The 21,533-nt window shown below is 35.2% G+C and overlaps 1 protein-coding gene across 1 annotated transcript in view; it reads left to right on the top strand.

The window, feature by feature from the left end:
* IPO11 (importin 11) overlaps positions 1 to 21,533 on the top strand; it is an 82,056-nt gene that overhangs the window by 28,199 nt on the left and 32,324 nt on the right. The window contains exons 14-26 of the mRNA XM_082300853.1: positions 96 to 139; positions 1,042 to 1,132; positions 2,564 to 2,611; positions 3,240 to 3,345; positions 7,179 to 7,305; positions 8,995 to 9,034; positions 9,192 to 9,226; positions 10,286 to 10,402; positions 11,786 to 11,899; positions 13,093 to 13,208; positions 14,698 to 14,774; positions 19,695 to 19,774; positions 20,371 to 20,451. Coding sequence (XP_082156979.1) covers positions 96 to 139; positions 1,042 to 1,132; positions 2,564 to 2,611; positions 3,240 to 3,345; positions 7,179 to 7,305; positions 8,995 to 9,034; positions 9,192 to 9,226; positions 10,286 to 10,402; positions 11,786 to 11,899; positions 13,093 to 13,208; positions 14,698 to 14,774; positions 19,695 to 19,774; positions 20,371 to 20,451 — 1,076 coding nt within the window. The remainder of the gene's footprint in view (positions 1 to 95; positions 140 to 1,041; positions 1,133 to 2,563; positions 2,612 to 3,239; positions 3,346 to 7,178; positions 7,306 to 8,994; positions 9,035 to 9,191; positions 9,227 to 10,285; positions 10,403 to 11,785; positions 11,900 to 13,092; positions 13,209 to 14,697; positions 14,775 to 19,694; positions 19,775 to 20,370; positions 20,452 to 21,533) is intronic.

The following is a 21,533-nucleotide window of genomic DNA, read 5'->3' as shown; positions in this document are numbered from 1 at the left end:
TCTCAGTAGTCCATGATATCCTCATATCCAAATGCTAACCTTTGTTTGAGCCTTAGTTGAAATAATACTTTTTTTTTCCCTTTGTGAAATAATAGCTGTAGAAGAGACTGGAGGAGATTCTTGGAAGTACAGTCTCAGAGTAAGTGTTTCAGTTTGAAAGAAACCCATTAAACATTCCTGAATGCAATTCTTGATAATCTTGTAACCCAGATGGGTAATATTTTTCAAAAAAATCCTTAAATTTCTTTAGATTTAGTCAAGTTTAACTTCATTCTTTTATCAGTGTTCAAACTTGCTGAAATACACGGGAATCTATGCACTTCATATTTTAAGAGGGAGGAAAAAGGAGTTTGCTTCAACATTTGAATTATGTAACATCTGGTTAAAGTCAGCAGAAGCTGTCTCTTTTAAACTGATAACTGATGTAACCACTTATGACTTTGTTAGTAGACAGTAGACATGATGAGTGAAGGAAGTACCAGGTGTATCTTTATTAGTTAATTTTATTCATTAATTAGTTATTATAGTAGTTAATTCAGTTCAGATCAGAAATATGCTCTTGTAGTGTATCTCCCAGTTGTAACTGCTGTGGTTTCCTTTGCAGAGAGATCTCAAGGTTTTACTGGTGGATTACTTTTATTTTAAAACTAAAATACCCAGCGTGGTACATCTTGTATGTTCCACTTGTAAAAGGGTGTTCAGTCCAAGTCACTGACCTAGAGCCAATAAGCCAATACAAAAACAACCTGTGACACACCTACAGTGTGGTCACTGGCTGCACAGCACCAGCTGTTTCACTCCACAGATTCATTGTTCTGCTCCAAAACTGGTTGATATAGATGTAGCCATCAAACTCTTGGCTGGAGTTAAAGCAGAATATATTGTAGAAAGAGTGGTATTTCTTACAGGACTAATTTTGCTACAATATATTGTGTTTTAAATTACGACCTTCAGTGTGAGGCATTCAGCACTGAAAATTTTAGCATAAAATGTATTTTAATTGCCTTTAATAGATTCTAACCAGATCTTTTAATTTTTCAGCCGTGCACAGAAGTTCTTTTTATTGATATTTTTCATGAATATAATCAAACTCTTACCCCAGTTCTTTTAGAAATGGTTCACAGTCTACAAGGTAAGTTCTTTAAAAAAAATGAAGGACATAAAAAATGTAGAATTGTTTACATTCATAACACACTCTTGTCAACTATTAAACAATTTGACCTTGTAATATCTAATTTTGTATAGTGCGTTCTCTCTGTATTTTTGAAAGTGCATCTTAATATTTTAAAGTTACTTCTAAACTTACCATAATGAAATGCATTGTGTATCTACGAGGCGAAAGTCCTAAAGGCTCTTCGCTTTTCATCATAACTGTTTTAGAGGATTGACAAATGTGGCATTTCTAATTTCATGAGGTTTCAGACTTTCTTGACAGTGATCCACAAGCGGAATGAATTTTTTGGGTTGTTTTTTGTTGGGAACTTCCTGTTCAAATATTGCAAGGCAGTTCTCTGCCAAGATCTTGGGGGGAGAAAAAACTTCAAAATAGAAAGTTTGTTATACTGTCACTTTGGAGAGTCTAGAGGACTTTCCAAATCTGAAGAATCTGCTTTAAAAATTTATGAGGTTTCTGTATGAAGACTGAATTATTCATAGGTTGGGGAATGATTCATATTTTCTTTGTTTTACTTTATGATTCTTTGTCCCCAAACTAAGTTTTATAATGGCCAGGAAAGATAATAAGTGGGAGTGGCTTTTTTTTCCCCTGTCGTTTCAACGCAGGTTGTTTCCCCTAGTTGTGCCTTAGTTGACTTACAATATTTTGTATTCGAGGTTATCAGAAAGGATCATTAAATTTTATCAAAATAAAATAAATACTGATTTTCTGAGTTTACAGAATCTCTTCATAAATTGCTTTGTGCACATAGGTTTTGAGATGGCTCGTTGTGCTGTAATATGGGGAGTAGTAAAAGATTCCTTATCATAGGGTTGATAGGTAGTGTGTTTTGTAAATTACATGAGTTAATACTACCATGATAAAAGGTATATCCATACTTTTTTAACTCTCCTGGGGCCCATAGCAGCTTTCTTCTGCTCTTCAAATTGAGATTTACTGTTGAAGTACTAGATGATATGAAGAATCCATTAATTCTTAAAACTTTGGAAAATATTTACTTATAGGCATGCTTATATAAAAAATAAGGGAACTAGGTCTAGGACCCTCTTGGATGTAGTACTGTGTGGTTGACAGTTGTCTGCAATTTACAGGTTTTGAGTCTGTTCATTTAAAATACTTGCTTCTGACTTATGTTTATGTTGCTATTAAAAATGTTCATCTCCAAAGAAGTAAGTCAAAAATAGGGTAGGAAAGCAGAGATTTGCTTTTGGTGTATTCACTGAACAAGGTATCAAAAGTGAAATGACTGAACTTGTAAATGAAATAAAAGCAGTGAAAGCAGTCTTAATTCGTGTCTTACTTTCTTAAAGCATTTAAGTGCTTTAAATGCAAGTTTCTTGCATTCCTTGTTTTAGTGACACTTTTTTATTTAACTTTGGCTTGTAGGATCTACCAACATGGAAAATACCAATGCTATACTGATCAAAGATGCTGGTAAATTAAGTTTTACTTTATCTTTGAAGTAACAGAGCCACTTTTGTGTATGTGTTAGACTTCTTAAAATTTGCATGAAGAATTTGCAAGATTTTTTTAAAGTTGTTTGGAAGGTGGTACCTAAATCCTAATTCTCCTCTGATTGATGTTGGTCTTGACCTTTGAAAATGTATATGTAAAAATACACTGCTTTTTGGCTTTTTTCTGGAGCAAGCAATGTCCTTTACTGAACTGTTCTTTCTGCTCTGCCAAGTAAATGACTTTCAGTGCTTTCATGGAGATACTCTGTCCATTTTACAAGTGAGGAGATTTTATGGCAAAACATAATAATTGTTTCTTATGGAACCATCATTGATGATAGAGTAAGATCCTTATTGTTCTTTTGGCTTCTAGCTCTTTTCAAGAATCTGACCTTTCTTCTATAGTGTCTGTCTTCTACTATTTCCAGCAGAGTTCCTTTTCACCATGGTCTGATAAAACTTTGTAAAGAAAGATATGCTTTAATTTTGTTTGCTTTATTATGTTCAGGTTACCAAAATGTGGTTTGAATATTAAATTAATCTGATTATTTAGTATTAAAAGATTAACATTTAAGCAAACAATAAGCATAACTATTGTTTTTCCCCAGTGTATAATGCGGTTGGACTGGCTGCCTATGAACTATTTGATAGTGTGGATTTTGATCAATGGTTTAAAAATCAACTATTAGCGGAACTACAGGTTTCTCATGACAGGTAAACATCTTGGTTTGTTATGCCTTCATCATTTAAATACAAACTGTTGATACAGATCTGATAAGATATTATGTCTAATAATTGCTGAGTTGAAAAATACTCAACCTTGAAACATATCCACTAAATAAGTAGAGGTATGAAATGCATACAGATAACTGATACAGTCACAGAAGTGACAGTGTTCTTGACAGTTTATGTTTAAATTACTGTGTGGTGGATACTTCCAGGGTTCTGTAAAAGTACATTGTCTGTCTTCTTGCATACATTAGAGTTGACAAAACCTTCTAAGGATAACCACCTTCTCTCATTTAAAGAAATGAGACCTCCGGAGACCCTAGAGTCCTCTAGGCAGCAAGTCCAACTGAAATCTGTGGAAATAGTCCCTATAAAACTGTAGTTTTATAAAATAGCGATTTGTTCTTCTCTTTTAGTTTAAATACAAGCCCTCTGTAATTCTGTTCTGTTAATTTTGCTGCAATAAATAGGGGAAATAAGGATTTGGGTTGTGTTGTAAAGAGTGAATGATTGTGGGCTTGTTCTACATGAAGAGTTTTTTACAGTCCATCTGCTGTGGTGTTTCCTTCTCACCAAGGTCACCCTCACTTGGATGGCCTTCACATGAGTACCTCTTATTTAGCGAATATCATGGGGTACTTTGAAAGATCTTTTTTGGCATCTCAGTACAGACTGAGCTGTCGCTCTTTGTAGCTATCTGGAAGACACTGTTCCTCCCTTTTCCTCAAACTCACTCTTTCCCCAGGGGAAGGACAGTGACCACTGTTGTGCATGGTGATCCTTATCAGACAAGTTCAAATCAGCCAGTGACTCTAAATAAGTATGTCCTGTTTTTCTCAGCACAGTTATTAGTGCTGACCCGAATGTCCTTTGAAGACTGTAACTGTTTTTCTTCTACGTTTGCAATTCATCTTACCAGTGGCAATCTTTATGTGAAACATCAACTAATTTGTTTCCTTATACCCTTAGGAGCTACTATAAATTGTAAATTATTTCTGTAATGGGTCACTAGTCAGCTCTTTTATTTCCAAATGCTCTATTTACATAGAGAGTTTGTGTAGAGGGGAAGATCCTGTTAAAATATTAAAATGCTTCCTTTCATTACAGTATACTTAAAAAAAAATCAATTACTTACTTTTGGATGTATAACCTTATGTTAGTGTCAAAGAATGATTGCCACAGTTGTTTACCTGCTGTCTCCTAATGCTTTTATTCTTTTTCTCATTAGACTATTTTTTTAACTAAGATTTCACTTACTATTTACAAGTGGCCAAGTATTCTAATGGTTAAGCTAAATGTCAGAAGAGCAGGAAAAAATGGGAGATCTTGTATAAGATTGTTCGTTTGCTGTTGTGCTCCACCAGAAGCAGTCTCTAAATGAAGCTGCCATGAACTTTGCAGCACATGCTGGCTAAGGCATTTTTATGCTATTCACCCATATGGCATAAGTAAAACTTACTTTGTGTTGTGACAAGTTTTGTGTTGTTGATACAGTTATATTACAGTTCAGAAAGAGACCTGATATAACCATTTGGTTGGCATTTGCGATATCCCAGGATGAAATTCCTGTGGGGCAGAAGCTTGTAGCAGAAATTGTCTGGAATTTTGAAGCCCTGTTTGCTTGAACTGCTTTTAATCGCTTCATCATTGGAGACCACCTTGGCAATAAGGGGAGGCAGTGGTTTGAATGGAGTGCTGCTTTACCAGCAGCTTTGGAATACGTATGCAGTTCAGATAGAGTGGGTTGAAGGGTATGACCTGCTGTCCCACAGAATGTCCCATGGTGACTCATGCTTGTTCAAGAACTAGTTGATGTTTGGAAGCACAAACCTGTCTGTTGTCAGCAATGAGCGTGGAGTTTGCAGTGTTTTGTTTTCTCTGAATGTTTCATTACCTATTGATAGTAAACCCATCAACCATGACCACAGCAGTAGAAGAAATATGGAATTAATAAAAAAAATTCTAAAAGATTTTTAGAAACAGTGCATTGCCAAATTTATCGCTTGACGTGATCCTTAGTTTAGTACTGATTAATGAGAAACTTTTCCTTAATATGAAAGTAGTTTACTGAATACATTCTTTTTTGTGGTAACTCATTTGTAAAGCAACATTTCCTGCTGAGAGACAAAGTAAAATAGTTTTGACTTGAATGTCTTATGCAGTCCAGACTGCCTTATTTTGGAATATGGTTACTTTTCCCATGTGAGCTTTAGGTCCACCAGGCTTAGTGGTAGACCTGTGTTTAGTCAGTTTGTGCTCTTTCTGTGAAAGCTAATGTTCTGAGGCGAGCTTTTCCCAGAAATAGTGAATGTAGAAAAAGTAGGACCTCAAAAATGAGCATCTATGAGCAGAAGAGTTCCTAGAAACTTAAGTATTAAAAAGCAAACCCACCCCCCCCCCCCCCCCCCCCAACAAAAAATCTCAACCCAGACAAAACCCAAACACACACCTACCCCAAAAAATCTCAAAAACATTTTGTATTTTCTCTATCATGGAGACAGAGAGAGTAATAATACAGAGATGCAGGCAGGACGTATGGATCGCACAATAGATACCAGCGGACCTGAAAATCTTTGCTGTCAGCAGACAGTCATGTACTTAGATCATGTCATTTATAACTTTTATTTGATAGTGGTTTGAAAACTGTCCAACTCCAATCTCAAGAAAATCACTTAGTTTTTTTAATACCCTGATGTTTACGAGTTTGTGTGTCAGATACAGGCCTTCTAAGAGTAGAAAATGTTGTATCATCACAGCTTCTTGAACAAATCAAAGGATTTGTTAATGAGGCAATGTCTTGTGTAAGTCATGCTTCAGCATGCGTTATTCGTGCTTTACTGCCACTCAGTAAACATTGAGCAACCCTGGACGTTATTCCTTGTTAGATTAGTGTTCCAGTCTAATGAATTGCTTTATATATGCTATTTCCACAACTTTCATGTTCTCTGAAGATGTTCTTTGTTTATAGTCTCATAGTTATGGGAATGTTTAATAAAACATACTTACTAAATGTAGAGAAATGTCAACTTCAGTTTAAATGGCATCTTGATGGCTAACAAGACATTCAAATGAATCAAATGAAAAATACATTTACAATAACAATGTATTAGTTAAAATTCTATAAATATGGTTCATCTTTCTTAACTTCACATATCTGCAAGTTAAACATAAAATCTGAGTTATTTGATCATTGGGGAAAAATAGCAGCTCTGTGAAATGTTTTTCTCAATCATTGTTCTGGTTTGTTCTTTCCATTGATTCTAAAGCTGTTTGATTTGTGCCCTTGTCATGGCAGTAGTGCAAGATTAGGTAATGTCTGTTCTTAGAATAGTTTTAGACTGATGAAGTGAACTACTCTGACAGTTGCTGTAGTGCAGTCCTTAAGTTTGCATTTTTAAATTGTATCTGACTTAAAATTTTTGAGCATAAATAGAATGTCAAGGGAATTGCTGGGAACTATAGTGAAAGCAGTAGATACCATGATTGCCGTAATAAATTTAACATTTATTTTTATTTTTTTAAATTGGTGTGCTGTGTGCAGAATGAACTGTATCTTTAGGGAGACATTCAAGATGCAGTCATTTAGGATGAAAATTATCTTTTTCAGACTAAGTTGGCTTTCCCTGAGCCCTTCTTGCGAAGAATTTTAATGGAAAAGGTTTTTGCTCTGAAGTTGATCCTGACAAACTAAGTCTTTTAATTGTTTTGGGCAATAATATTTGCATCATGATTCTTGGATATCTTTTTCATCAAAATATTCTATTATAACTAGTGTAATGAATTCACGAGTGCAATTTTTTTCCCTCCTACTTTTAAAGGTATAAACCAATACGCCGACGAGTAATATGGCTGATTGGACAGTGGATTTCTGTAAAATTCAAATCAGACTTGAGACCTGTTTTATATGAAGCAATTCGTAACTTGCTTCAAGACCATGACTTAGTGGTAAGTATAAATAACTAATCTTTTGGATTACACATTTGTTGTAATCACAGATGAAACAGAAATACCTTGCTTTGTGTAAACTTGATTGAGAATTTCATATCATCATGCCTTAAAGTCTGTTGTGTCTTGCAAAAGATTAACCATTGGGAAGATGTGGTGATGTTTAATTGTGGAGATACTGAACAGTAATGTCAAAGACATTAAATGAGCCCTGAAGATGTTCAGTCAAGTGATGACTTTGGTGGGAAAATGAGTTCTGAGAACAACAATCTGTTTTTTGTAGGAGTAAAATTATGAAATATCTTGCAGTAGTTTATAAATGAATGCATACTTTATGTAGTTAGAACAGAGTTATTCTGTGACTAGTCCCTTCACTATACAGCATTGATTGAGTGAGTTTGCAGATGACACCAAGCTGGGTGGGAGTGCTGATCTGCTGGAGGGCAGGAAGGCTCTGCAGAGGGATCTGGACAGGCTGGATCATGGGCTGAGGCCGATGGTGTGAGGTTCAACAAGGCCCAGTGCCAGGTCCTGCTTTTGGGTCACAACAACCCCAGGCAGTGCCACAGGCTGTGGATGCAGCTGAGGGAGCTGGGGTTGTTTTGTCTCGAGTAAAGGAGGCTCAGGGCAGACCTTATCACTCTACACCTGCCTGAAAGGAGGCTGTAGCCAGGTGGGGGTCAGTCTCTTCTCCCAGGCAACCATTGACAGGACAAGGAGAATTGGCCTCAAGCTGCATCGAGGGAGGTTCAGGTTGGACATTAGGAAAAATTTCTTCACTGAAGAAGTTGTCAGGCATTGGAAGAGGTGGATTCACCTGGCAATGTTTCAATAATGTGTGGATATGGCAGTTAGGAACATGGTTAATGATGGTGGTGCTGGTTTGACGGTTGGACTGGATGATCCTAAAGGTCTTTTGCATCTGTAACAATTCTGTGATTCTATGGTTATTTAGGCATTAAAATTACTTGCTAGCAGGATATGTTAAAAGGCATTGGTTGCTAGAGTACAAGTCTGTGGTTTTAAGCTGCAACTTCAGTTTGCCAACAAGTGAGATGAAGTTGAGAATCTGGTTTTGCTGTTGTTTATTTTGTTTTTATTTCTGAACAAACAGGGTTAGCAGCCCACAAAAAAACCCAAAAAATAAACTTTTGCTAGTTTGGTAGGTATGTATTAGTTAGTAATTGCCAGTCATAACAATAATTTCTGTGATTCCAGACAGCTGTAGCAGAGTAGGTTGTGTTTCTGTGTCAGATGTTTTTACTGAATGCTTTCTAAGGCATTTCTAAGCATCTACAGGAAGAACAGTGTAATTTGCCGAGTTTATTTGATTCTGTGCTTCTTGGTTGACAGCAAGCCATGAGATAATTCCAAGTTAAACTCCTCTATTGCAAGAGTTTTATCACAGTCTAGATAGATATCTTCTTGTTTAATTACTTCTTGTCCTTGAAGGTTTCGCCTGAGTAGGTTTTTCAATTTCTACCACTTTAGCAATGACAAATAAAATGTAAAGGGTACTAAAATAAAAGTGAATGAAAATGAACTAACTGCATTTCTTAGAGGATGATAGGACACAGAGAATGATTCAATTGCAAAAACATCAGCTGATTTGATATTGTCAGATACTGTGTGGATAATCAAAATGCTTAATGGACGTATGCATGATGCTTCTTGACTTTTGTCTTTCAGGTCCGTATTGAGACAGCTACGACGCTGAAGTTAAATATCCTTATTTGAAAAGCTGTTTGATTAGTTCTTAATTCTGAGTTACTGAAAAACAATTTTCAACTTGCTACCAAATTCTTCACATTATATTTTTGCTCATTTGAGTCTTGGTATCCATCTGCAATCCGTATTATTTTTCCTTAATGTTTGTTTACCTGTAGATGACTTTGAGTTCAGAACTGACCAGTTCTTACCAGTAAGAACATTTATATATTCTGAAGAGTTGATAAATCCATAGAGAAAAGCAGAAAAAAATACTTTCCCATTTCATTTTGAGCTACACTGTCTAGTAATTGATGTGTGTGCATGTTTATATTGTATGTTCACTCTTCATAGACCAAAATATATACTCGTATTGCTGCTGTTAAGGTTGCTAATGTGTAGATAAAAAGTTCAGAACATTTTAATACTATGGCTGTTACAACTTCATAGCAGTGGGTTTAGTACTCTATACTGGGTGTTGCCAGATAGTAAGTTTCTTTATGATAAGAAAATATTAAAACTGTATCTAACAAACACATCTCCATGCCACTGTGGCTTTCCACATGCCCGTTTCATGCAGTACTTTCCAACCTGCTGCTTCTTAAAAATATTAAATACAAGTGTGTGGTTAAAGTAGTGCCTTAAAAAGGCGCTTACTTTCTGGTTCTCCTGTATTTGTGTTCTTTACTGTGGTCATTACTGTTGTCATTAAGTAAACAGTGAAAAGAGATAAATAGATCAAAGTTTTATTTTCATCACTCAAATTTAGTTTTTTCTTATTTTATTATGACTTCCATGTTAATTTCAACTCGCTTGAGAACAAAGAAAACAAAAATGCAGAGTGCATGTAGACTGTAAACACTGGGATTTTTTTAACATGTCTTTTTCAGTTCAGTATTTAACTTCTATCTACTGCCCCAAAAGCTGGAAGACTGTACCTTTGCTTTGACTCCAACAAAGTGCTCCTTCTGGAGAGACAGCCAGTTTTACCTGTGAAATCATGTTTACACTTACCAAAACACGAAAGTCGTATACATTCAAACTGATCGTGTTTGAACTGTTGTGTAAGAGCATATCTGAATATTTTTGCCTTGCTTAGGCAGTGATTGGCTAATGTGCTTTTTTCCAAGTGAAAGAGTAACATTTTGCATGCTTTGTAAGTGTTTTTCAAAGTTTATGGATGTCGTAGAGTTTTAAGGATACAGGAAAATTACAAGTTCATGTCACCAGTTGTATTTTTGGTCTAATCTGCATTTCTTTATTTTTCTTTTAGTACCTAGAGTCCATGTTTACACTGCTCTTTCAGCTGCTTCAGGAAGTAACACAGTGTGACACCAAAATGCATGTTCTTCATGTTCTGTCTTGCGTGATTGAAAGAGTCAATATGCAGGTATTTAAATATATATTTCAGTTTTAGCTTTGTCCTAAGAACACAGAGGAGAACTTGATGTGGAAGGAAAATGTCATCAATTAATAGACTGGTTATTGTTGTCAGAGATGCCTGCGCTGTTGGTTCTCCTTTCAAGTCTCATTTATCTTTCATGTAAAATGTTAACTTACTTTTCCTAAGTTACTATGTATTTTTTGTATTGAATCAGCTTTTGGAGTACAGAAGGATTTTCACATCTTGTGGCATTTCTTGTAATTTTATTTATTTATTTGTGATTTATTTTAATTGTCTCATATCTGAACTAATATTTTAATCTATCTTACATATTAAAAAAGATGTTTTTTGGGAAAAATGCTTTGCACTCCTGTGGAGTGTACAGTTAAATTTGTAATTTCTTGTTAGTACTGGTCTGGGTCAGAGTTGCCTCTACAGCACTCTCCTTAACTGCATGATAGGTTTCAAATTCACATTATGAAAATTCAGTACTTTAGTGTTAAAGTATGTGCTTCAGCTTTTACATAAAGAATTTGAAGATAGTTTTGCAGAATTAAACTGAATAGCTGACTGCGTTTGTCTCAGGTTTTGTGGTGGTGGGTTTGGTTTGGTTTTTTTTTTTCAGTATTACTGTATTAAGGACAGAGATCATGCATGTTTTTGAGCTTATCCTCGTCTTTCTACAAATAATTCTGTCTGAGAGCCAGATGAAGCTTTCATAATTGTCCCTTGCAGGAAAAGTCAGCATGACAGCAGATTTCCCTGCAGTTTAGATCATCTAGAGAAACAGCATTAAAAACAAGTTGAGAAGGAACCCTCGAATATGTTTAGGTTAATTACTAATTAAATACTTTAGAAGACAAATGGATTAACATTTTAGTACTGAAGAGCATAATAATAAAAAATGTAGGCTAGGACAAATCTCTGGAAGTTACACAGTCTAAATCCTGCTCAAAGGATAGGTAACTTCAGAGGTTATTCAGCGCTTTTTTTTTTGTTTTGTTTTGTTTTTTTTGTTTTGTTTTACTGGGACTGTTGTTTCTGGTCTTAAAGTATGATGTTGTTTAAGAATCCTCTCTAAGTGAAGAATGTATTAATATGAAAATATCTCTGCGTATCAAGTTTTAGATATTTTTAGTGTCCTATTTACTACATAAGTTCGATTGCCATGCACAAATGTCACCATAAGTAATATGTTCTTTTCAAAGTACTCTGTAGTCAGAAGTTAATTCAGTCACAAAGTAAAGAATATGGTGTTTTAGTAAGATTTAAGAAAACTGTATTTTTACTGTGACAAAAGCAGCTCCTACATTTTTCAGAAACTATGCTTGGGATAAATTATTATTCTTGTTTCACAACTAAGAAACCAATTTGTATTCTGAACTTCAGATACGACCATATGTAGGATGTTTGGTTCAGTATTTACCACTCCTTTGGAAGCAGAGTGAGGAGCACAATATGCTACGATGTGCCATTCTAACCACCCTAATCCATCTTGTCCAGGTAAGGAATCAGTCACATAAAAGTTGTCAGTATCTCCTACAGTTCTTTCTTGATGATAAGACAGTATGTGGCTATATTGCCTGCAGAATCCATGCTATTAACTACCTCTTTAATATGGATTCTGTGCCACCCAACCTTTCCAACCCCTGCTGCATGTCAAAGAAGATATAGTAGGACTAGCAGAGACCAAGAGAAGTGCTCCTAGTACAGTGTCTGTACAGGAACAGACTTAATATGTGTGCAGTCTTGATATTGTGGAAATGCATGACCTAAGAGGATGGTATTGTAGAGGTTAACAGCGGAGAGAAAATGAACGGGAAATGACAAATATTATTATAAAAGGGGAAATAAAGGTTCTTTTAAAAGTGGCATAACTTTAAATGAAGAGGAAACACGTTTTTACCATAAACAAATTGTGGAAATTCTTGTTTCTGTCCCCTGTGGAGCCTGTAATATCACTATTTTTTTACTAAAGGTTTATCTCTTGGTCTAGGTAGACACAAAAAGATGAGGCAAATTTATAGAAGAATCTTTTTCTTTTAAGGCATGTTTCTTTAAGTAAGTAGATAAATCCACAAAGAAGCTGCAACTTAGAAACTTCAAATAATTAAAAATTTTCCATTATCAAAATACAGGAATTATGCAAATTCAGCATTCCACTAGCCTCAGTTCTCTTAAGCAGTAATATTACAGTATTTTGAAATGCTGTTCAGTAATTGGCAGTAGTTCCCAATTTACTCTTCATTGTTCAGAAGTCTCATGGATCATTTAAAAACTAAATCACTGTCATAAGTCTGTGAATCTTTGTGTAGCTATAAAAACAAACACTTCTCCTGATTATTAGAATATGTAAACTATTTTGTAAATGATAAGAACCAAAGAGTAATTACTTTCTTGATCTGTAAAACATTCAGCTTTTAGTCATTTGGTATTTGTTAGACTTGTGACTCTTCCAAGAGAGAATGTTTTTAGGAATGTATGTTTATCATTTTTTCTTGCAGACTATTGATAAATACGCTTAGGAATAACAGACTATTTTATTGTTGTACGAAATGGAAGCAAGTTCAACCTCTGATTTCTTGAATGCATGTTTACGAGTGAATATAACAGCACTGTAGATCTTTTCCATGCTGATTTTGAAATGCTTGATTTAAGGTTTTTGACATACTTTATATTTCTTACTTATTTTGTAGGGACTGGGAGCAGACAGCAAAAATCTTTATCCCTTTCTACTTCCAGTTATCCAACTGAGTACAGATGTTTCTCAGCCTCCACATGTCTATCTTCTGGAAGATGGTTTAGAGCTGTGGTAAGAATGTTTTCTATCTGATTCTAGTTTTGAAACAGTTATTTTTGTATCCCCAGAAGAAAAAATTGTCAAAAGCTTTGAATATTAAAATTGATATATTCTTGTTACCTTACCTTGACATCACCTGTATCACGCCTTTTCTCAGAAGACAGGAGATTAGGAAATCTATATACTCAGCTATTTTTAGTTGTGTTTCCTTTATAATTAATTTTCAGGCAGTTGATACTGAAGATACCATTCTGTAGTGATAATGAACAGCAAGACAAAAAGTCTAGATTCACTATAATGTGCGTGCTAAACTAACAATTTGGTGTGCTTGACTTCAGAAGAACAGTGAGCCAGTGGATCTCAGAGCTAGTTACAGGAATTGTCAAAAGTACAAAGATAAAATGTAGAAGTTACCTTCTATATCTCAGACTATTTGGTGACTGAACATAAAATAAGAAGTGACACTCTCCTCAGTTTGCCATGAGCCTGATTTATTTGTTTCTGGTGCAGCCGATGCTGTAAGAGGGGAGAACAGTTACCTGGACCTAAGTCAGCACATACTTCTGAAGAATTGGAATTCATAGTTTGTCTTAAAATAGTAAGCAATTCCTTTGATCTAAATTGTAGCAAATGAGATCTAAATGTGAATTTCAATTACAAATACTTAATCTACAAATGATATGTTCTTATGTACAGCAAAACTGAAATTTATAATGCTGGTGGCAGCAAGTTAAAGTGCAAGAGCTTCTCAAAATTTAGGATAGGGGCCTTTTACATGTATCAGTTCAGAACCTTTATATATTCTTAGTAATACTGATCTTGAGGTTGCTCTTCTGATGTCTGTGCAGAAGAGTATTTTTAGATGTCCAAGAGCATCAGAGAAATCTGGATGGAGCTGGCAGAAACAGTTGAGACTCTAATGGCTTCTTCAGCCAAGAGCAGGAAAACAGCTATTCCACATGACCAGATATATTCTTTAAATATGGTAGTCCCATGCCTAAGATCTAGGAAAAAAACTGGAATTTGCTGCTGTGCCTTTAAATGCAAGCTTAATTTATAACTACTGTTTTCAAACCTCAGGAATTTTAAATTGTTATAAACAATGTATGGTAATCAGTGCATCATTTCAGGCATAAAAAACCCCGTAAAAGTGTGAGCTGGTCTAGCACATCTTCTCCTTTGAGGTGTAGAACACAATATGTGTTGTCCTTGCACCTTTCTACCCACCTTCTCTGAGTTCCTTGGCTGGCTACTTAGACTTTCTCACTGTTGCATTTCAGAGCTTATGTTGTCTTTGTTTTCCTACCTTGGCAAGACCTGTGCGTATACTGATGAGTGTGTTGTAAGGACTATTGCTCTGCTTGAAGTATGCTTCTGGTAATTGTTACACGTTGTTGATAATATAGATGGTTTCTGGAAGTTAAAATGTTTACATCTGTCAAAATGATTGCTCAATGTTACTTGTACATCATCTGAAATATTTGGCTTAATCTGGTTGTAGGTTAGTAACTTTGGAGAATAGTCCATGTCTTACACCAGAACTCCTGAGAATATTTCAGAATATGTCTGCCCTTCTTGGTAAGTCTTTTACTAATAAAATTTCAAGAGTTTTTTCCTGCTGCTTGTTGTTCATGCACTAAGCAATGCTCCTGTGGCTGCAAGTACTATGGGAGCTTGCAAAATTGTAACAAAAATACAGGAACAGGTTTCTATTGTCTGACTTTCTCCTCTTTTTTAATATTTATCATCTACTTACCCTAGTTCTCTATTTTTTAATAAATTGGAGCTGCTGTACCCAAAAGATAAGACAAATTTCAGTTTATCATTTCAGAGGGTATTTTAAGAAGTTTGTGAACTTTAACACCAAATATGACAAGTGTTACTGATATTGATTATATGGGATACTTGCCTGATCTGTTTACCACCAATATGAAGTGATTAGCTTTTCCCTTATTCAGTTAATAACAATGTAGGATGTTTTCAAACTACCTAAATATGTCTATAAACATTTGGGTCAAGCACTAAAATTAAAAGCAGCGGTTTGTTGGCAAAATATAAACTTAATAATGAGAAATAAGATTCAGTGCTTAGGAAATACTGATATTTCAAGTGCTTTTGCTTCATAATTAAAATGAGTATAAAAAGTCTGTAGTTTAATTTTATTATGTTAATATGTTTGTGTTTAGATCTTTAGCTGTGCTTTTGTAGGTTGCAAAGCTAATAGAGCAAACTGGTTAATTTTTTTAGGGAACTGTGTTCATAGAATTACAGAAGTTAGCCTTTAAATCGATAATTGTTTTCAGCACTTACTATTTTATTCTGACTAAAGGTTAGTAGAAAGTTACATCACGGTAGGTAGGTGCAAGGTGATGTCTTCTGTTATTTCTCCTGTATACAGGATCTCTAATGACAAAACTGCTCTGTTAAGTAGTGGTTTTATAGTTAAATACTCCAGAGCTACCTCCAAAATTCTGTAGCTGCTGAGTACTTACTGTTGCCATCATCTGTAACTACACACCTACTGTTCCGCCTTCCTCTTGTGTGTCCGTCAGAAGTAGTATCTGCTACAGGAAGCATGCACTGCATGAATGGCTGTGATTTTCATAGTTTGTCACACTGATAATCTGCTTGAGTTAAATTCAGAAGTACTCTGTATTTGTGGCGTGTCTGTTGCTACAGATGTTTTCTCCCCAGTTCTCATGTGATACTTTTCAGAGTTGAGATGAGTAGGAATGGCAACCTTGGCATACTCTGCTAACGAAAGGTGGAGGTATTCAGGAATATTCTATACTTGTAGTGATTTCCTTAATTTATGAGTGAATCCTGGAGAATAGTGATGCTCTCCTTTGGGAAAAAAACCCAATGTTTTTAAATAAATGTTATTTATTCTGAAAAATGAAAGCTGTATGAAAATGAAAACTGTACAGCAAGCAGTACAGTTAAGCTGGGTGGGCTTTCCTTAGGACAAGCCTTTAAACATGCTTATGTCAAAGTTTTTTTTATCAGGGTTGGGAGTGAGTGGCAAAAACACAGCAGCTGATGTGTAATCACAGAGTGATTTCGTCCTGTAGGCTTCTGTACTGCTTTATTTCCTGAGCATTTCTCTAAGAAACTTTTTTCCTGAGTGTTGAGTTCATCAAAAATTTTGATTGCTGTAGACCAAAATGATTTTTTTCCCAGCACATTTTGCCAGGAAGTGGAAACCATTCTGGTATGCTCTTCGCCTACAAATTCTGTCTGTTGACATCAGGAGAATCTGACTAGGCAGCCTCCACATAACACAGCCATGGTATTGTGATGCTTAAATAGAGCTGGAATTTTGGATTAGTGCTAACCTTATTTTAAAACATGGTAGTTAGAAAACCAGTATAATACTGCCCTCAAGCAGCTACTTAATTCACAATGCTTGAAAAAGAGATTCTTCACTTAAATCAAGTGCAACAGTACAGTTAAAGGTGTGGCATCTTGCAAAAGAAAATATATTGATCGGTGATGATAACTGTGCTAGTTAATTAAATAACTAGCGCAGTTAATTAAATAACTGTTCAGTCTTAAACCTATAGCAGAGTTTTTCCAGTATACGAGTAGCAGTACTCACCTGAAACTTCCAGCACTTAAAAGTCAGACTCTTCCTGTCCTTCTTAGCATGATGATGTAGCTGTCAGAACAAGGTGTTTTAACAGGGAAGTCAAAATTGCAAAGTCTTGTGTGACTTAACTGTCTGAGATAAGGCAAAAAAGATGATTTCTCAGAGACTGGTTTTCAATTCAGTCTGTAGTCATCAAAGTAAAAGTCAAAGGACACATAAGGTGAAGGGAAGTTCTAAATAGATAGTTACCATGCTTATGTCTTTTGAAGAAGGGTGGAGAAGTAGGGACAAGATGCTCCAGAAATTAGTTCTTGAAAATACAATGTAAGGAATGTTTACCTCCTGACCTTTGTTTTCTGAATTTATTTTTACTGAATGGAATTACTGTGATAGACCTTAATATAATTATTTTTCTGGTATGTTTAGCTTCTACATCAGCATGTAAGTCATTCAGGAAAAAATGTCAGAGCTCAACATTGATGAACTAGAAGAGCTGGAAGGCAGGGAGAGAATTCATTTGTGAGATTTTTGAACTGAAAGGGAAAAAGTATATAAATATTTCTAATTTTCCTTTTTTAACTAATCTGAAAATAATATGTAGTTTTTCCTTTCCAGATATAATTGTCCTTATGAAAAGATCATTTTGTATGCATTTCAGGGTACTACTGCTGTTGGAAGTGGATGTCAGAGGAGTTATACAGATCAGTTAGATTTGCCTTCAGGAGCAGAATGTTGCATTTGATATGAAGGCTTGATTTCACTTGCATAAGTGACCGACCTTCAAAGATTATGGGGCTATCACTGATGTACAATCATTATTCACAGCATAATTGTCATACTTGATTTTCAGTTCAGCACTGCTGCTACTGTTTAAATTATGTTGAAATGTAATTGCCCTACAGAGGGGTTGCAGAGTCTCTTTAATACACAACTTGCAATGTATTGAATAATGTGGAATGGAGAAGCATTTCTGCACTGAGGCTGCTTAAAATGGCAGCTGAATCTGATACAATTTCAGGTTGAGAATATTGTCGAAATCTAGACATACCTGTTCCAAGAAGCATCAGGTTTAATGTGCATGGGCTGTGTTTTTAAAGGTACTGGCAAAAACCATATTACTGGAACTGGACTAACTCCTCTGATCCAAAAAACCTGGCAAGAGAATTGATGTATAATTAACTTTTAAATGTCGTTAGTTGAACATGAGATCTTTCCAGAAAATTTTGGTAAACATTGAGCTACAGATGAGTGAGGGAAGTTCTGTCATTTCCATTGCATCTGTCATACCTGTTTTTTCCTTTTGACCTGAAGTACAATTTTTGCTACACATACTTTATTACCTTTCATCAGTTATCACAGAACAGAAAGTTATGGAAAACTTAGTAGTACTTCATGTTTTTATGACCACTTATTTACAACTGGTCTACTTGCTTCAGTGTCTGAAACTTCAAATATGGTTGTATGCAGTAAAGAAAAAACCACAAATGCAGACCTCTAAGGAGAATGCAGTGTGTAATTCTAATATGCTACTAAAGCTAAACTCATATTGGAATCTTTTGATGAGCGTATTGGATTGATAGGTGATATCTTTTCAAGTCAAGAGACATAAATACTCAAAATAAATAATAAAAAGAAGTGACCTGTCTGAGTACTGACATACGAATGTACTCATGAATGCAAAGCTGTCCTATGACCATGTCAAATGGAAGAACATTAGTTAATGTTCTTTTTGTTAGGTAAAACATAGAATGTTCTACCTAATGGGTGGGGAAAAAAAGAAAATCTGCTGAACCTCCCCAGAACTTTACAGATGTTATAATGGAAAAGCAGCCATGGTCATGGTATTCTGTTATCTGATACTTTTTTTGGTAGAAGTTTTTATATATAAATATCACTAGGTGTAAGCCACACTTTCATACAGGCTGCTTGCATCTAAGCCACGGGAAACATACGAAGTCTTAGCCAGACACTGATTCCATCTGGTAAAGGAATTTTATTTAAAATTCATATAAAAGAGTTTTCCTGTTTCCTCACCATGATGATTTTATTAGATGTTTTAAAGATGATGGAGCTGAGGTCCACTTCCTTTACCAAGAATAGTTTGTCTCCCAAACTGGTTTTAAGAAAATTTATCCCTTTGATGTTTTTTGGTCTCTTTAGCCTTGTTTTTAGACAATATGGACTTTCTGCACTAGTATCAATGTCCATGTGAAACTTTTGAAATTTTTCGTTTTGCTGTGACTTCTGCTTATACATGTTTCAGAGTGATTTTTTTTTTTTTCTTAAACAGTCTTACAGGTAGTGCCTGAGGATATATCTTTTTTTCTCTCTTCAAGCTGCTACTGTACATCATCTTCTGTGTGTATGTGTCTCTGAGATGGGGATGCTCTCATCACTGAAATAACGGAGCTATGCCCTACAGCTCAGTGTTTGTCAGCTCAGTGCCATTTGATGTGGCATCTGGGTCAGACAAGCAGAACTGCAGTCTTTATTTCATTCTTTCTGCTCAGCATTTACTGACTCAATGTAAGAGAGATCATTTATCAGTAATTGCAAGTCTCTAAAGTATGTGTTTCATTTATTCTGTCTTTAATGTCTTCTTATCCCCGGTATTACATCCAAAACCTGACTTTTGTTTGTTTGCTTTTTGTTTTTAATTATCATTGGCTTTTGAGGTCATAGGATTTCTTGTGCCTCCATTTGAGCACGAGAGCTGTTGTCATCCCACTTCTGTAACTGTCTCTGCAGGAAGAGGGAACCTGATTGGCGCTGGATCTAAGATCTTTTTTCTACTTGTTGGCATCTGGCACTATAAGCTGTGAGAGGAGAAATACTTTTAGAAGCAAATCATCTTGGTTATACTTCAGTTTGGTGATCAGGTTCTGAATTGTGATTTCTGTTTTTTCCAGAGCTGAGTTCAGAAAACCTCAAAAATTGCTTTAAGATCATCAATGCTTATATTTTCCTATCATCATCTGAATTTTTGCAGGTATGTTACCATTATATAAAGATTCATATTACCACCTCAGTTCCTTACTGGCAAACTGGCTTTTCTCTCATCTTGGAACAAACCATACACACAAACATTTATACTCTTATTCATTTATGGGTATACAAATACAGTGTTCTAATGTTAGCTCTTTCAGGTGCACAGTGGACGCTCAAATCAGATTTGAGAAATACTATTATTTAGAATTAATGCTTTGCAGATTGATTTAGTAGTTTGGTATCTGAAAAGGTCCTGTGTTGGGTAATAACAGTTACTCTAATTATCCTACCAGATTAAAATTATGAGTATAGATTCTAGCGAGAGTTGAACTAGAGATATTATGCCTTGTTGTCACACCTTCTTCATTAGAAAAGTCTTTGAGATTGATTGTTTAAAAGTCCTGCAATGTTAAAAACTCAACAAAATGCATAGATTAGATTTTAATTAGTTTAGGAATTATGAAAATTTTAGCAAATACAATCTTTGAAGAGAAACTGGGTCTTTGGACATATGTAAACCATAAGGAATTGAGTTTTTAAATACATACAAATATATAAAATGCTTGACATAATACCTTCTTTTTTGTTTTATTTCAGATGTATGCTGCTGACTTATGCCGGTCATTTTGTGAGCTTTTGAAGGACATAACTACTGAAGGTCAAGTTCAAGTTTTAAAGGTGGAGTATAGTGAAAATAATATCCAGATACTCAGCTCTGTACTTGTAATATTTTCAAGTAGAATGTAGATCATGTAGAAGAAACCAATGTATTTAGCAGAACTTGACATTGGAGTCAGTGGTGCTTTAACTATTTATTAAAGTCTGTGCATGTGTGTAGAGACCTAGTGAATATAGAGCAAACTTGTCCAATCTTTATTGAATGCTGTATGTATGTGGTCTCCATGAAATTCCTTTGCGTCCCATACTTGCATTTGTACCTGACACAGAGTGCAAACAGTCTTTGTTTTGTTTGCCTTTGGCATAAGTTGCTGTTAGAGTAGCCAGAACTGCTTAAATAGAGTTGCTCAAGGTTTTTCAAAGTTATATTTTCATGTAGCCTTCTGATGGTGTTGTGGAACTCATAAGCTTTTGAAATATTAATAACAGTACTTTGAATGTGTCTTTTGAAGAATTTCAGGAAATAAAGTTGGAATATACATTGAAAGATAACTGAGTAGTAGCTACAGTGTACTACTACTACTACTACTACTTACATTTCCAGTGGTTACACTAACAGGGGGCTCTGTGTTGCTTATGAAAACTTGGACTGGAATTCAATTAATTGTAAATGCAATGAAGGATATAAATAGGATCCCACCTGTCTCTTTGGTGGGTCACACAGCTGCTTGCAGAATCCAGGACAGAAAACAGCTGGTGAAGTTGATAGCCTTCCCTGTTTGTAGTTACTGTTGTGAGGAGCGTAAGGACTCTAGTTCTGAAACTTAAAATGTCAGTTCCAGGCTATCAGTGGTATTATTTAAAGTCTATAGCTGGGCAAATGTTTTATGCAGCAGCTTTTAATCAGATTTCTAAAATGGAATTATGCTGCTAATACAGAATCATTTATTCATTCACTTGGGTCTCAGTGTGGTCTTGCATTAACTGCAAGATTTGTCTAGTAAACTGAACAATTTCCTAGTATGCCCTCTCGATTCCAGAGGGATAAGTGAGCTGTAATCCTTGTAAATATTTTTAGAAAAAGCAAAAGTTTTGTCAGGCTTCACTATGCTGATTTGTTAAACAAACAAAAAAATTATCTA

Source organism: Coloeus monedula (assembly GCF_965178545.1).
Source record: "Coloeus monedula genome assembly, chromosome: Z".
NCBI lineage: Eukaryota > Metazoa > Chordata > Aves > Passeriformes > Corvidae > Coloeus > Coloeus monedula.
The sequence above is the reverse complement of the archived record's forward strand: the minus strand, read 5'-3'. Positions and strand labels throughout refer to the sequence as shown.